Source organism: Glycine soja, chromosome 13 (assembly GCF_004193775.1).
Source record: "Glycine soja cultivar W05 chromosome 13, ASM419377v2, whole genome shotgun sequence".
NCBI lineage: Eukaryota > Viridiplantae > Streptophyta > Magnoliopsida > Fabales > Fabaceae > Glycine > Glycine soja.
Window position 1 is genome coordinate 23,790,411 of NC_041014.1, and position 16,147 is coordinate 23,806,557.

The window sequence follows — 16,147 nt, forward strand, 5'->3', positions numbered from 1 at the left end:
TATCCTCAATCACTTGAGACCCTTGTCAAACAACAAAGTTTGTATTTAATGGGTGTAATTTAATTAACAACACACATGATTTGTAGAAAATAATTTGAATTTGATCTTGTATAATATATTCTTGGAGAATAAAGGACTCTAAGTGTGATCAAGTCTTAAATCAATAATTAGTTTCATAGTACTTAAAAGGCTTAAACTTAAATGAATATCCCATATTCTATCAGAAAAATCAAAAACTCTAATTATAATGATTAAAAAAATCAAAAAATTCATATAAACACAAATATATTAGACTAACAAAAAAAATGTCATAACAAATACTTGTACATAAAGATATTTGATTTAAAGATGTCTCTCACACATAATGAAACAGAAAAACACTATTTTAACTTAATTAAAACCTTACAACCAAACATAAAAAAAAAAAAAAAAACTCAATAAAATCAGTTAAACCTTTTTTCTAAGTCTTGATTACCATCAAACTTGGCTTTCAGGCTAACACCTTTCAACATCAAAGATTTCCCCAACAATAATAATAGGCAATAAAGAAAATAAGATAATGAAGGAAGAAAATAAATTGTAGTTCGAGATCTAATAACCTTAAATTATAAAGAAATGAGAAAACAATTCTTTACATTTTAAAGAAAAAAAATGGAAAAGATTAATTACATGTTTTTAACCAAATTTAAAAATTCGTAAATAATATAAATGACACTAATCCAACTACTGATAAACTCATTCCTTGCATGTTCCTCCTCCACTACTCCCAATCTTATTGAAAAATATCAATGAAGTAATAATAAATAGCAGCGTAAACAGCTGCAAAGGCCAAGGCTTTGGATTAGATCTCTGTCACCAATTACCATCTCTCGAATCTGTCATTGAGTATCACTTAAGAAAATAAAAAGAAAATTTTCCTTAATAAAAAAAATATATATTACGATGCCAAGAAGATATTACAATGCTTGTGTACTGTTAGGAAATGCAATACCCCACTTTCACGCAACCTCTCTGAAGTGAAGAGAGGCGGAGTCTGAGGTACAAAAATGCCAACTTTTTTGTGTTTTTTTTTTTTTTTTTTTCATTTTCGTGTTCAGTTGTTTTCCCTCCTCAGATCCATACCCATTTTCTGAATTGCCTCTGACATTTTCAAGATGCTAACTTTTTCATCTCTCTGCAGCTGCCACCGCAGACTTAACTCTTTTCATGAGATGGGTCAGTGAAAGTTGGCAACTGTCGGTGACGCAATTCGTATGCATACATACCCATATCTAGTGTTTGTGCCTATGTCCCTTAGATTTTGTTTTTTCACGCTTTGAATATTTCAACTTATTCTCTAATTGGTACCATTATTGGGGCTCTTATTTATTGATGTTTTTATTTTTTTATGTTTGGTTTCAAAATTCTGCCTAGAATTTAAAATGTGCATTTTGATCCAATAGTGATGTTTTCTTTATGAGGGAGTGTGCTTGTGGTGATTTGGGCTCTAGTTTTCAGTCATTATGGTGCTAGTGAGTGCTGTTTCATTGGTTTCCATTTCAACTTTGGGTGCAGTTATTGTTTCGTGGCTCTATGTTGCATCAGCTAGTTGCTTTGTGGAACTGAGTTGGTGCCCTTGAATCAGTGAGTGTGGTGAGAAAATTGTGGGATATGTTTATTTGATTTAAATTGAATAGTTCCAATTATCTATTTGTTATCTGCCAGTTAAAGTTAAAACCATGGTGAAATGTGATTCTTATGCAGTGACAAGAATGGGGAGAGGGAAAGCAGATGGGAAACCGAGAAAGCGGTTGTTCACAACGGTGTTACTTTTAGCGATTGTTGGTGCTTTATTTTTCCTGTATTCTAGGAAAAGTGGTTCATCTTCTATTGAGTATGGTAGCAAATCTTTAAAATTTGGAGGAGATGATAGTGCTATACCAAAGACCATTCCAGTGAGTTATCTTAGTCTGAACTGAACAACTTTTACATTTATCCTTTCCAATAACCATGAATGTTAATGTCTAGTGTGAGGCATAAGTTATTTTAATCTTGCATTCAATTTGTTAAGGTCTGTGATGATCGTCTCTCGGAGCTAATTCCATGTCTAGACAGAAATTTCATATACCAAACAAGATTGAAGCTTGATCTGACGTTGATGGAGCACTATGAGCGACATTGCCCGATGCCTGAGAGGCGCTATAATTGTTTGATTCCCCCTCCTCCAGGGTACAAGGTGGCTCTCTTTTCTTCAGGCGTTGCTTCTCTTAGATGAAAGTCATGAAACTGTGAAAGTTAAATAAATTTGGTAATTTTTTGTGCTTACAGCTTTGAGTGTCTTATGCTGTTCTTGATGATAATAGATTCCAATCAAGTGGCCCAAAAGCATAGATCAGGTATGGAGGGCAAATATACCTCATACCCATCTTGCAACTGAGAAATCTGACCAGAGATGGATGGTTGTAAAAGGTGAAAAGATAGTTTTTCCTGGTGGAGGAACCCACTTCCATTATGGTGCTGACAAATATATTGCATCAATTGCCAATGTAAGCTAGTTACTCCTATCTAGTTTGGCACTAAAATAATCACCAAAACATAAAACTCTTATATGACTGGAAAAAGTTGTAACTTTATTGTTTATATTCATGATTGGTATTACAGATGCTCAACTTTCCAAACAATGTCATAAACAATGAAGGAAGACTTCGCAATGTTTTTGATGTTGGCTGTGGTGTTGCAAGCTTTGGAGGATATCTTCTTTCTTCCGATGTAATAGCAATGTCATTAGCACCAAATGATGTTCATGAAAACCAAATACAGTTTGCTTTAGAAAGAGGAATTCCGGCATATCTTGGTGTCTTGGGGACGCTAAGACTCCCTTACCCTAGTAGATCTTTTGAACTTGCCCACTGTTCTCGCTGTAGAATTGATTGGCTTCAGAGAAATGGCATACTTCTTCTTGAGCTAGATAGGATACTCAGGCCAGGAGGCTACTTTGCCTACTCATCTCCTGAAGCCTATGCTCAGGATGAAGAGGATCGGAGAATATGGAAAGAAATGAGTGCTCTTGTAGGGCGGACGTGTTGGAAAATAGCTTCTAAGAGGAACCAGACTGTCATATGGGTCAAGCCTCTTACAAATGACTGTTACTTGAAAAGAGAGCCTGATACTCACCCTCCACTCTGCAGTCCTAGTGATGATCCTGATGCTGTTTGGGGAGTTAAAATGAAAGCTTGTATCACACGCTATTCTGATCGTGAGTGATATTTTCTCCATTTCATATGATGATTTAGTTTGGTTACAAAACTCAAGACCATGAGATAAACTGATAATAAGAACGTTCCTATAGACCTTTAACAGTTCAAAAATATCTGAGTATGAATAATAACTGCCTTGTGATTAACTGATTATGGAGCCATATCTAGGAGTTGACTTTGTAAATCAGATAGCTTTTTCTATTCAAGATGGGTCAATATTCTCCCTGATTACATTATATTTGGCACAAGTTACACAACTTCATTTTTGCATATATTAATGTTGCATGATTTCATTCCGTTCCATCAGAATTCTGGTATTATTTCTTGACTCTTCTATTAGAAGTTGAAAAGTCAATAACCATATATTCTGCTGGTCTATGCAGAGATGCACAGAGCAAAAGGAGCTGATTTGGCTCCTTGGCCAGCTCGATTGACTACTCCACCTCCTCGTCTGGCTGACTTTAACTATTCAACTGAAATGTTTGAAAAGAACATGGTAATTTAAAATATATCCTGTTTTACTCTTTTATATGTTAAATAATGAATGCTTATAATCATCACCAGGAAGTAGCTACAAAGCCTTCGGGTAACAGTAAAAAGAGAACAAAATATGAGTAAAATACAGGAGAAGTGGGAGAAGGACCTGCTGGAAAGTGGAAACCCTACATTGCCCAACTGAAAGTATAAACAAAGATAACTGCAATCACATTTCTTGCTTGACTAAATTTCATATGATCTAACTAATAAAGAACCTCTATTGCTGTCCAAATATCCAAAGGAAGACAATCTAAATGTGACACCATGTGAATATTTTTTTTATTGTGGTTTTCCTTTTAAATGGTGACCTGTTGGTCATGGGTTCGAATCCAGAAACAGCCTCTTTACGTATGCAAGGGTAATGCTGCGTACAATATCCCTCCCCCATACTTCGCATAGTGAGGAGCCTCCGGCCAATGGGGTACGCTAGTTTTATTGTGGTTTTCCTTTTAATCTTGGAGATGAAATTGGGTGCAATGTGTTTGGTTTAGCTTATTTTTTAGGAATAATCACTTATTTTTCCAGATCTCTGAATGAGTTTGAAAAATAAGCTAATAGTTCTCTTAAATCAAATTGTTAAAAACATGGACTGAATCTAATGCGTGATAGCTTCATTGTAAGATATCAGATTATCTGGTATTATGATGCAACTAATTTTGTGCAGGAATATTGGCAACAAGAAGTTGCTAATTACTGGAAAATGCTAGACAATAAAATTAAGCCTGGCACAATTCGGAATGTGATGGACATGAAAGCAAATTTGGGTTCATTTGCAGCTGCTTTGAAGGACAAAGATGTTTGGGTTATGAATGTGGTGCCAGAAAATGGACCAAACACTCTCAAGATCATATATGACAGAGGGCTGTTAGGAACAGTTCACAACTGGTATGACTCTTATTCTTATCTTTACAAAAGAAATTATCTTCGGTAGGCTATTAACAGACAATTCCTGTTTAATTTATTGCTTCACTTTTTTTTAATGCTCTCTAAAACTTTGGTTTTTAACCAAGTCGAATAGCGTCTCTAAAATGCAAGATACCCATTGAAAGTGCGACTGTGATATATATTTAAGCCACATCGTCACTGTTGAAGTATTACCTTCTTGTGACCTTGGCTTGTTTTGGCATCAATGTGACAGGTGTGAAGCATTTTCGACCTACCCTCGTACTTATGATTTGCTCCATGCATGGACTATATTTTCTGATATTATTGAGAAAGAGTGCAGTCCAGAGGATTTATTGATTGAGATGGATAGAATCCTGAGGCCAAAAGGTTTCATCATTGTCTACGATAAGCGATCAGTGGTGTTGTCTATAAAGAAGTTCTTGCCAGCATTGCACTGGGTTGCGGTGGCCACATCTAATTTAGAGCAAGATTCAAACCAAGGCAAAGATGATGCAGTGTTGATAATTCAGAAGAAGATGTGGCTGACAAGTGAGAGCATCCAGGTTTCAGAATAACGACATGCTCCCTCTATGGATGCCATTAAAATCTCAGCAATACACCCTTGTGGAAAATTGATCTTGTAGCTTTTGTCACTTGCTGTAGGTGCTCTTTTATATTTTAGTCATATTCTCTACACTATTAGGTAGACCAGTGAAAGATCATCCCAAATCATCTTGGTTGAATTTATTTAATTTTGGACACAAGTAATCGTCCTGTTATTGTGATTAAGATATTTTAGATGAATTTGAGGAAATATTTTCTTCTCTAAATTAATTTTGAACATATTACAGGATACTGAGGTTTTGTTTATTTTTTTATTTTTCCATTTTGCTTCTGCTGGTCAAGTTGTCTTATTTCAAGCACAGTAGGATTCTGCTTCACTTTCCACATCGCCCAATCCCAACCCCACAAAAGATAGACAAAAAAAACTGAAAAAAATAAGAATTGCTTTTACTTTGATGTTTTTTTTAATCGGTAAATATTAATTGTTAATAGGGGAAATCGAATCCACATCTTTCCCCACTTTTTTTCTTAATCATCCAATCAATCTTATATCTTTGTGATTACTTTGACATGTTTTTCTATTGATACACGTATATGATTGAGACCTGCCATAACTTAGTTTAAACAAGATATAGAAGCTTCAGTCACTTGAGAATAAGGCTTTGAACCTATTTTGAGCTTTAATTACATCTGCACATACATCTAGCTTACATGGTACTCCATTTTTGTTTGGTTGATCTGAAACATAGTACTCCATGAACACTGAAAAGTTGTTCGCATCCTATTCCTATATTTAGAGATGCTCATACACTAACTTGGCCCAAGCGCAATATGGGGTATCTTCAACTTGTTGATATTTTAGTACTATGGCATGTGTAATTTTAATTTCTTTACTTTCAATTATTCGTATTTAATCTTTTTAATTTCTCAATTATGGAAATTAAGTCCCTTACCTCAAATTTTCATTTAACATAGAAATAACAAAAGTGTAACATCATTAATCTGTATAAATTAACAGAACATATATGATATAGATTTGTTTTTATAAAAACATCTAAATATAAATTATATCACTTTAAAGTTAATTTTAATTAAAATTAATTTTATCAATATTAACGTGAATGCACTAGATTAAGGTTATGATTTTATTTAGGTGGGATGGAATTGAATAAATAAAGCCACCATTTTATTGTTTATACATATGTCATACTATTCATTTTATTTTAAACAAAATCAAGTGCCAAACAATGAATCATATTAAAATTCTATTACATCTGTATTTCATCACTTTCAATCTATCTAAGCTAATGCTTTTGGTTTGAATGTTTTCTATTTTCATTTTTAAAGAAAATAAAAATAAGAGTGAAAATATATTTATTTAAAATTTAGAAAATATTTTCTTTGAAAATAATATTTCAAAAACATACTCAAAACTGAAAACAATAAATCAACATTTTTCAATCTTGTTCGAAGAAGTGAAAACGTAGTGACACCTTAATACTTTCTTGGATAAATAGTCATTTTCATCCCTGAATGTGTAGAGCGTTGATAAATTCGTTCCCAAAAGATGAAAATTCAAATTTTAGTCTCCGAAAGTGAAAAAAAGTGTGACAAATTCATTCATCCGTTAACTTCCATTTGTTACCGTTAATGAAAGAGTCTGCGTGACATATTGAGGGACAAATTTGTCAGCGCTCTATACATTCAGGAGCAAATTGTTATTTACCCAAAATATAATTTAATCTTCATCTTCCCCCTTTTTAATCGTTTCAAGCATAACATTACAATAAGCATTTAAAAAAATAGTAAAACAAGCATAAGTTAGAACAAATATAATAATAAGCATAATATTAATTAATAAGCATAATCTATCTATTGTTCTGAAATTTCTTATGTGATAATATCTGACCCAAAATATGAGACTCGAAAATGCACAACTATTAAGTTAATCCTTGCAAAAAAAGGAGACACAACTTGATTTTGTCACTACCTACTGATGTCACAATATAAATTTCAGAGCAGCAGATAGATTATGTTTATTAATCAATATTATGCTTATTATTATGTTTATTCTAATTTATGCTTGTTTTCCTATTTTTTTAAGTTCTTATTGTAATGTTATACTTGCAACGATTAAAAAAGGGAGAGAAGATTAAGATTAAATTATATTTTGGGTAAATAGTCATTTTCGTCCCTGAATGTTTAATGTGCTGACAAATTCATCCTTGAGTGTGTCACATAGACTCTTTCATTAATGGTAACGGACGAAAGTTAAGAGATGATTGAATTTGTCGCACTTTTTTCACTTTCAAGGACTAAATTTTGAATTTCTATCTTTTGGGGACGAATTTATTAGCGCAGGGATGAAAATGATTATTTGTCCTACTTTCTTTTCGATACATGTTTTCTGAGTCTTCAAATTTTTTTTAAAAAAAATTAACACTTAAATCAAGCACCACCTAAATAAAATCATAACCTTAATTTCAGATTTAGTTAAAATTAATAGAATTGATTTTGTTATTTAGTAAAATAGATTTCATAAATTGGTGTGCTTACAAATCAAACAATCTATTATATTAATTATTATTAGATAATTAAACATAGGAAGGATTGTATGCTTTGTAAGCATACAAAAGATGGCAAATATATACATGTTTAGACCAGATCACTGATATGTTATATTTGTAAAAGGAAGTAGATATATTGTATAGAGGAACTTCTCTCACTATTTCATTTATAGTCATTACAAGTTGTTGTGAAACTTGTGAAACCCATATTACAAGTTTTTATTGACCTATCTTCATATGTGATAGGTTCATATGTGACAAGTTTTTGTGAAACTTGCAAATCTATTGACATTACTCCTCTTTCTGGTTGGTAGGTGGGGTGATCCCTTTTTCAAGGAGATGATTTTTCTCACATTAAGAAGCTCCTATTTATAGACCTACAATCATAATATTAAAAAATCATAAATATAGATAATATCTTTAAATCTAAACAATATCCTATAAAAAATAATATCTTTTTAAATTTTAAAAGATATTTGGTATATTTCACAACACTCATCCTTAACTGAATATTTTTAGGCATTTGACTCTCTTCCTTCTTATGATGCATGCTTTTTTCAGCTTTATCTTTCTTCTCTGATCATTACCAAGCCTTAGAAACTATGAGCTTTTGTACCCGTGACATGATGGGGCTTGAACCATTAGCAATGATACTATTCATATGGTAATAAGAAGGAGATATATTGTTTGAAAAAGATATATTTTGTAGAGGAGCTTCTTGAATATTTCAATCATTATATTATAAGTAGGGGTGCTTATAGGTCGAATTTAACTAAACTCATTATCCAACCCAATCAAAATTTTAAAGGTTAGGTTTGGTCGGGTTTGCACAATTTCTTTTTTTAAAAATTCAACCCAATCCGATCATAAATGAGTTAGGTTAGCTGATTCTAAATATTTAAAAATATTTTTTTTATTTTTTAAGATATTTTTTTAGAACAATAATTTGTTTTTTCCTAATTTTTTTTAAGTATATAATGATTAAATACACCCAAAAGAGTTCAAATTGTGAAAATATTTTACTAATAGAATTAAATATTTCAATACTAATACAATATTTTTATTTTAGATAAAAATAAAATATGATATTAGCATGCGAAAACATAAACAAAATCAAGACAAAGATAAAAATAACTTAAAAAAGAAAAAAAATCATGGATAGTTTAATTTAATAAACTATGTGAACTAAGAATTATTAATGTGTTTTGTATTTAATAATAAAATTTTATATATAATAAATCAAATTATATGGTATAGGTTGGGTCGGGTTCAAAAAAAATAAAACTCGTTATTCAACCCGTTCATGATTGGGTCTTAATTGAGTTGAACTAGATTTGACTCAAACACTTTCGAAACTCAACCTAATTATATTAGGTTGAGTTGAATCATAGGGAGACTTGGACCTATAAACACCCTTACTTACAATCTTTATGGAAAGAAAACTTGCAAACCCTTGTACATCACCTTCATTACAAGTTTTTGTGGAACTTGCCATACCCATATTCACATGAGACAAGATTTTGTGGAACTTGCAAATTCATTGGCATTATCCCTTTCTCCGATTGGCAAGTGGGGTGACCTCCTCTTGAGGTGGGTGATTTTTCTCACATTAAAAAACTCTTATTTATAGACCCAGAATCCTAATATTAAAAAAGAAAACAAATCCTAAATAATATCTTTAAATCTAAACAATATCCTAAAAAAATAATATCATTTTTAATTATAAAAGATATCCTAAGGATTTAAAACAAATAAAAATTCTTAAAAAATAAACTAAATTATTATTTTCTAAAAAAACTAAAAATATCAGTCTTTCGCAACAATTACCACCAAACTCTTCACATACATATGGAAGAAAGTCAAAAAGAGAAGAAACAATAAGCCACAAATATGAAATGAAGAAAACTTTTGATGGGAGTTATAAAATCTAATTTTGATTCTTCTATTAAGGAAAATCAAGGTACTTTGACTTGGAGTTATTTTTCGGGATCATAATGGTACTGCTCTAGCAGCCGTTGTGTGTTTTGTGCCTAATCAGTGTGAACCACACATAGCAGTTGTAACATTTAAATTGTCCATTGAAATAACAACTAAGGTCATCTCCAATGGGATTTCTTATCCAGTTGCTTAAGATGAAGAAACGGATTGTTAAAGAAACTTAACGTTGAAGAAAGCGTATGTGACGCACCCCATTCCTTCACCACACGAACTGTGTTTCTTATATAAGAAACAGTATCTTAACAATAAAATATTATTTCTTTACCTTCTACAACATCAATCACCGTACCAATCTGAGAGAAAAAAATGGTATCAAGAAGCACAAGAGTAAAACAAAGGCTCAAAAACAATAAACAACACACTAATCACAAAACACCCAACACACCAATTATTTATTATTATGTAAAAAAGTATTTTTATTGTTATGTGTTTCCTTTGAATGTTATGTAATTTTTATTTTTTTTATTTATGTTTAATATTTTCTTCAATTATTCATATTTATTATTTATATACATAAAAACTAAAAAAATGAATTAATTATTTTATTTGAATAATAATTAAGTTATAATAAAATATATATAAATGTGTAGATTTTTTTAAGTTTGTTGTGATTTCTTAATATTGAAATAAATTTTTTTATGAATTTTTCAGAAATGAAATAACGGTGGGAATCACAAAAAATGTTATGGGAACCACAAAAATATGATTAAAAATTCATATAATAAATCATGGTTGAAAATGCCCTAACATGTATCTTTATTTGGTCCGGTATGAGACAAATTGTTAAAGGCTTGGAAAGGAAGAAAAGAAATGATCTGTGTGGATACTTTGTTGGTGTAATACAAGATTGAGCACGACACATTAATTCACTAAATGTGGTTTTTTTCACATAGATAACCTAACAAGGCAGAAAATGTTTTTAGCACATTTAACTTTTCTAGTTAAAGAAGTGTATTGAATTGAGGAAGTTCCCCCGATTGCACTCAATAATTTGTGACGATGTTAAGCCTTCGATCTTTTTGTTTTAATAAAATCGTCAACTCAAAAAGAAATATATTGAAGTTAACATCAATTATATGTGTGGCATTTATTTAAAGTCGGGGATAAAATATTATCCGCTTCATTGCCATATTTAGAACTTCTACTTTTATTTGCATGAGTATTAAGCTGAAGTAGTCCTGATTTTTGAGTCTTTTCTTCTACTTTTTAAGCCAAACCACTTATATATCATTCCAATCATAATCAAGGATTCAATACAGGTTGGAATATAAGCAAAAGACTTGATATTCTAGGTATAGAGTGAATAACACGATTGACTTGTCTCCGAATAAAACGAACTGTGACGTTTTGTGTTTGCTGAAGAAATTCCTTGCAGCATGCGATGATATGAAACCGAATTCGGTGTTATTTGGTTTGTGGTTATAGAGAGAATCCACAACATGCTTCCAGTCCATTTCAATCAAACAGTCACATGAAGTGCAGCAGCTTCAGCTTCCATAGGTGGCGGACTTGCGGTGATCCATGCTTCCAATCAGATTTTGCAGTGACAAAATCAGAGTCTTTTCTTCTTCTTACTTCATGTTAGGTCTATATGGATATTTTTTTGTCTTGTTAACCATTGTCGTGAAGTATTGTTTAAGAAAAACTAAAAAGGAAAATAATCTTTCGTCTTCCGATAAAAATATTTATATTTTAAGTTTTTTAACCAATATTAGCATTTGTCTTTTTTTTGTGTGAGAAGAATTATGGCATCATTGTAATTTATATTACACATTTTAAATTTGAAGTTGCATTAAGTTTGGATGCTTGGTCATTATTGTCAAGTAATTGGCAATGTTTGACTTTTTTTGTTATTTTGTGTATGTGAAATTGATGTTAAGCCCATAAGGTGTTTATATATATATATATATATATGATGGATTAAATTATATTATTTTATAACTTTTAATTGAATAATATTTTTTAAAAATTTATTATTGGATTGAAAGTTCATTTCACATAAATCACATATGTAAAATTTCATATTAATCTAAAATCATTTGTTATCTGGTTCATATAAATTAAAATCAACCTAATATAAATATTTTAAAATATATTAAAATATAAATAATTTGACTAACTTATTGTTATTGTTCAATTTTGACAAAACTTGACACAAATGATCTTGGTAATATTTAAATATAATTCAATGGTTGAATCATAAAAATCACATTTTATATTAAGTTATAAAAATGATATAATAATTGTCAAAGTTACATTAGTGTAATTTGATTCTTTCTTGTACACCCTTTTATATATATATATATATATATATATATATATATATATATATATATAAAATTTTGACGAGTTGAATCTTGATTTAATTTATTTCACTTTTAATTTCAGTTTTTACTTTTTAAAAAATAAAGTTGATCCTATTTAAAGATAAATAACAGTTTAATATTAAGGTACTGGTTACACTAAATGTTGATCTATATAGTTATGTTACTATAAAATGTATATTACATTGTTAAAGTTTATTGATATCCAAATGAAATAAAGATATTAATAAGTAAAATCTCTTACAATGAAACATATCCAAACTATTTACATTGAATTTGATCACAGAAGGCTAATAGTAAGTGAAGCCTATTTCAAAATCACAATCACAATTGAAGCATTTTGTAGCATAATTAATGTTATTATTCGATGGAGATTAATAATCAAAAAAATAAATAGATATTTACATTAATATTATGATGATTGAAAAAAATATAGAAAAAGATATAACACACTTATTGTTTCTTAACCTAACTTCTTTTGCAAATAAAAAAACAATAGGATAAATTTAATTAGGCTTACATAACTTTTTGTCCTTATAAGATAATGGACTTTTGATTTTAGTCATTTAAAGATTTTTGTATTGATTTTAATTCTTTAATTTCTTTTTTGTTGTTTTAGTTGTTCCTGGAAAGTAACAACAACCTTAAATAATAATATAACAACAAGACTTTGATAATTGGTAAATTTACTTTTTCATCAAAATATTTAACATGATAATCATATGTGTATTTTTATTTTGTTTTTAAATTTTCATATTTCCAAACATAATTGATGACACAACAAATTAATAGATTATGAATAATTATTATGTCATTTGTTATTATGGTTACTTCGACGACAAAACTAAAAAAAAAATAAATATTTAAATGACTAAAAAAAGATTAAAAAAAGGGGCCAAAAGTTATTTGACATAGCAAAGTATTTTTTTTAATCTTAAATTATCTACCTTTTATCTCATTCATTGTCATTTTTCTTTATCTTAAATCATCCTTTTCAATTTCATCCCACTGATTTTTAATTTTAACCTAATGGATTCCCTTCTCATAAGAATGAGTCCAATATCCAATACAAACGTGATCCCACGGCAGATAAAACAAATATTTTCCAATTCTGTGCAGTCCTTTTCCTTCTTGTGAATGCCACTCAGCATCATCCCAATATCCAACTCAATTCCTCAAATCACTGGGATTCCCCCATTTCATAAAATTCAATTTACCACGCTATGAATTTAATACAAATATTAAAACCATTTTATAATATCATCCAATTATAAATCATCAAATTATTTTTAAAATTAATAAACTATAATTAAATGATTATAAAATTTGTTTATAATTTATGATAGGATGAAAAAGAAGATAAAGCAAAAGGCACATTGGTAATAGGAAGAAAGAAAGAAAGAAGATTAAGATAGTGCATCTCCCGAAACAGTTGACCTTGTGAGATACAGACACAGCACCTTCAATTCTTCATTCCTCAAATCGCAATTCGTAAAACCATAACAACACAAAGTGTCTCAAATTCACATTAAATTCTCCCTCCCCGAAAAGGATGTCGTTCGAGGTGGAGGAGGAGGAGGAGGCGTTCGAGCACACGCTCTTGGTGGTGCGCGAGGTGTCGGTGTACAAGATCCCGCCGCGCAGCACCTCCGGCGGCTACAAGTGCGGCGAGTGGCTCCAGTCCGACAAGATCTGGTCGGGCCGGATCCGCGTCGTGTCCCGCCGCGACCGCTGCGAGATCCGCCTCGAGGATCCGAGCTCCGGCGAGCTCTTCGCCGCGTGCTTCGTCTACCCCGGCCAGCGCGAGACCGCCGTCGAGCCCGTCCTCGACTCCTCCCGATACTTCGTCCTCAAGATCGAGGACGGCCAGGGCAAGCACGCCTTCATCGGGCTAGGGTTCAACGAGCGCAACGAGGCCTTCGATTTCAATGTCGCGCTCTCCGATCACGAGAAGTACGTCCGCCGCGAGCACGAGAAGGAGGCCGGCCACGGTGCCGCCGCCGCCGCCGAGGAGTCGCAGATCGACATTCACCCCGCCGTCAATCACAGGCTCAAGGTATACCGATCACAATCTCTACAATTTAACTGTTTTGATTACGCAATTGAACTGTAATTCGCGATGGTGATAATGTTTACTTTGAGATGGATTGTGGATAAGTAAAAGAAATTTTGAACACGCTGAGATGTATAATTTCATTGGTTTAGTTGTTGAGTTTGAGTGAATGAAGCATGATTTAATGTTGTGGTTAAGTGGATCACTGAGATGATGCTTGTATTGAGCTTAATTCTTTAGTATCTACTGTATGCTATTTTGTTGTTGTGATGATGAATTAGGATCTGTTTTGGATAAACTTCTCCATACTTATAGAAGAAGAAGAAAATAAGAACATAAAATGATTTGAGCTTCTCGTATAAGCGAAAATCAATTTATGCACTTAATTTGTATAGAAGCTCTTTTCATTTAACTTCTCCAAAAAAGGTTAGGTGCACAAGTTGATTTTAGCTTGGGTAAAAGCTCAATGCGTTATACCTTTTTGTTTTCTTTTCTTATAAGTGCTTATAGATAAGTTAATCCAATCAGAGCCTTATTTTGCTTTGGTCAAATCTGATTTTTTAGAGCAATTTCTAGGGGGGTTTCAGATTTTGATGAATTTACTTTTTTTCTCTTGTCTTAACAGTATGATTTTCTTACTCCGTGGATCATGGCTTTTCCTGTATTTGAGATGGGTGTGTTTGTTATTTTGGCCTGTAGGAAGGGGAAACCATTAGGATTAATGTGAAGCACAAATCAACTAGTGGAACTGGCATGCTTTCAGCTGCTGGCCTAACCGGTGGGCATGCTGCAACACCAAAGCCAAAAACCGTGAGTCTTGCTCCCCCACCAAGTGGGGCTGGGAAAATCAGGTCTCCTCTTCCACCCCCACCAAATGATCCCGTTGCTGCTCGGATTGCTTCCACCGGTTGCGCTACAGGTCCTAAAGGGACATATGAAAGTGTGAAACATTCTACCGACGCTTTATCAGATTTTTCTCAACTTCAGGTATGCTGGTTCTGCTCGCCCTATTGGCTGTTTTGCATGTTCGTGTAATTGAAAAGTTTAGGGTTTAATGGTTATTGCATTGCATGGCATAACAGCAACGTCATGTCTTATAATATGTTTATTGTTTTAGTCTTAGATCCTGGTCATCAATCTAGATTCCTACATATAGTGACCATAGTGATTTGAAAAATAATCAATCATCAACTGACTTTCTGGAGCATCCATCTCAGTTTTAACCATGAGGCTTTCTGTGTTAAAGTCCCAGACGTAGTCCAAAATAATGAGTAACATTCACATTTCTTGTTTGTTTGCATTTACAGAAAAATCTTCCCTCAACGACCACCTCCGGGTCGACCACAGCTTCAGGATGGGCAGCCTTCTGATTATATATATGAGCATTTTAACAATGAGGCTTTTATTATTCTCTGATTTTTTTGGTTCTTTATTTTGAGAAAAGAAACGGTGGAAGAATCTGCAGAAAGAGGTTGCATAAGTGAAGTTAGCACAAAATACCAAGTAATTCGATTGCTTGAGGAATGAATATCCTGGAAATATTTATGTTTTTCTTTGTTTGTAATAACAGTTTTCTCATATCTCTATAAAAAGTATTACTCCCCGATCTCCTACCCCCGAAAAGAATCTTTCTTTGACTGAGGTGTGCTTGTGATTTTATGTTCAAGGGACTGTTCCGGATGTCATGTGTCATTGTAATAATTATAATTACAAAGTGACAATGTTCATTTCAACAGCTGCTATATGTTGTTACACTTGTGCAACAGACAACAGCTTTGTGCCTATGTAGCTCTACTAGGACGATTGTACTAAATTCTAAAACTCAGAACTTGACATTATATTTTTTGGGGCTATAAATTCAGATTTTGGATTTGTTTGAATAAACTCTTTTCATAAATACTTATTGGAAAAGAAAATAAGAAAGAAAAACGGAATAAGTTGTTTGAGAAGTTAAAATTAACTAGTGTTCAAGTTAAAAATAAG

The 16,147-nt window shown here is 32.0% G+C and overlaps 2 protein-coding genes across 7 annotated transcripts; both read left to right on the forward strand.

The window, feature by feature from the left end:
- The first annotated feature begins 784 nt into the window (after window positions 1-784).
- Window positions 785-5,513, forward strand: LOC114382618 (probable methyltransferase PMT3). Of its 6 annotated transcripts, none has more exons than XM_028342171.1 (10): window positions 785-1,038; window positions 1,181-1,276; window positions 1,555-1,632; window positions 1,744-1,934; window positions 2,051-2,215; window positions 2,343-2,525; window positions 2,641-3,235; window positions 3,620-3,732; window positions 4,438-4,658; window positions 4,912-5,513. In XM_028342171.1, the coding sequence occupies exons 4-10, from the start codon at window positions 1,752-1,754 to the stop codon at window positions 5,231-5,233; spliced, it is 1,782 nt and encodes a 593-aa protein (XP_028197972.1). In that variant the 5' UTR covers window positions 785-1,038; window positions 1,181-1,276; window positions 1,555-1,632; window positions 1,744-1,751; the 3' UTR covers window positions 5,234-5,513. The 6 variants fall into 6 exon arrangements, with proteins under 6 accessions (XP_028197972.1, XP_028197970.1, XP_028197973.1 ...); XM_028342169.1 differs by having other exon boundaries at window positions 1,555-1,623; XM_028342172.1 differs by having other exon boundaries at window positions 1,181-1,251.
- A 7,961-nt stretch (window positions 5,514-13,474) lies between these two features.
- LOC114382493 (uncharacterized protein At1g03900) lies at window positions 13,475-15,934 on the forward strand. Its single transcript, XM_028341960.1, has 3 exons — window positions 13,475-14,167; window positions 14,864-15,151; window positions 15,472-15,934. Exons 1-3 carry the CDS (start codon window positions 13,664-13,666, stop codon window positions 15,532-15,534), a joined length of 855 nt encoding a protein of 284 aa, XP_028197761.1. The 5' UTR covers window positions 13,475-13,663; the 3' UTR covers window positions 15,535-15,934.
- The last annotated feature ends 213 nt before the right edge of the window (window positions 15,935-16,147 follow it).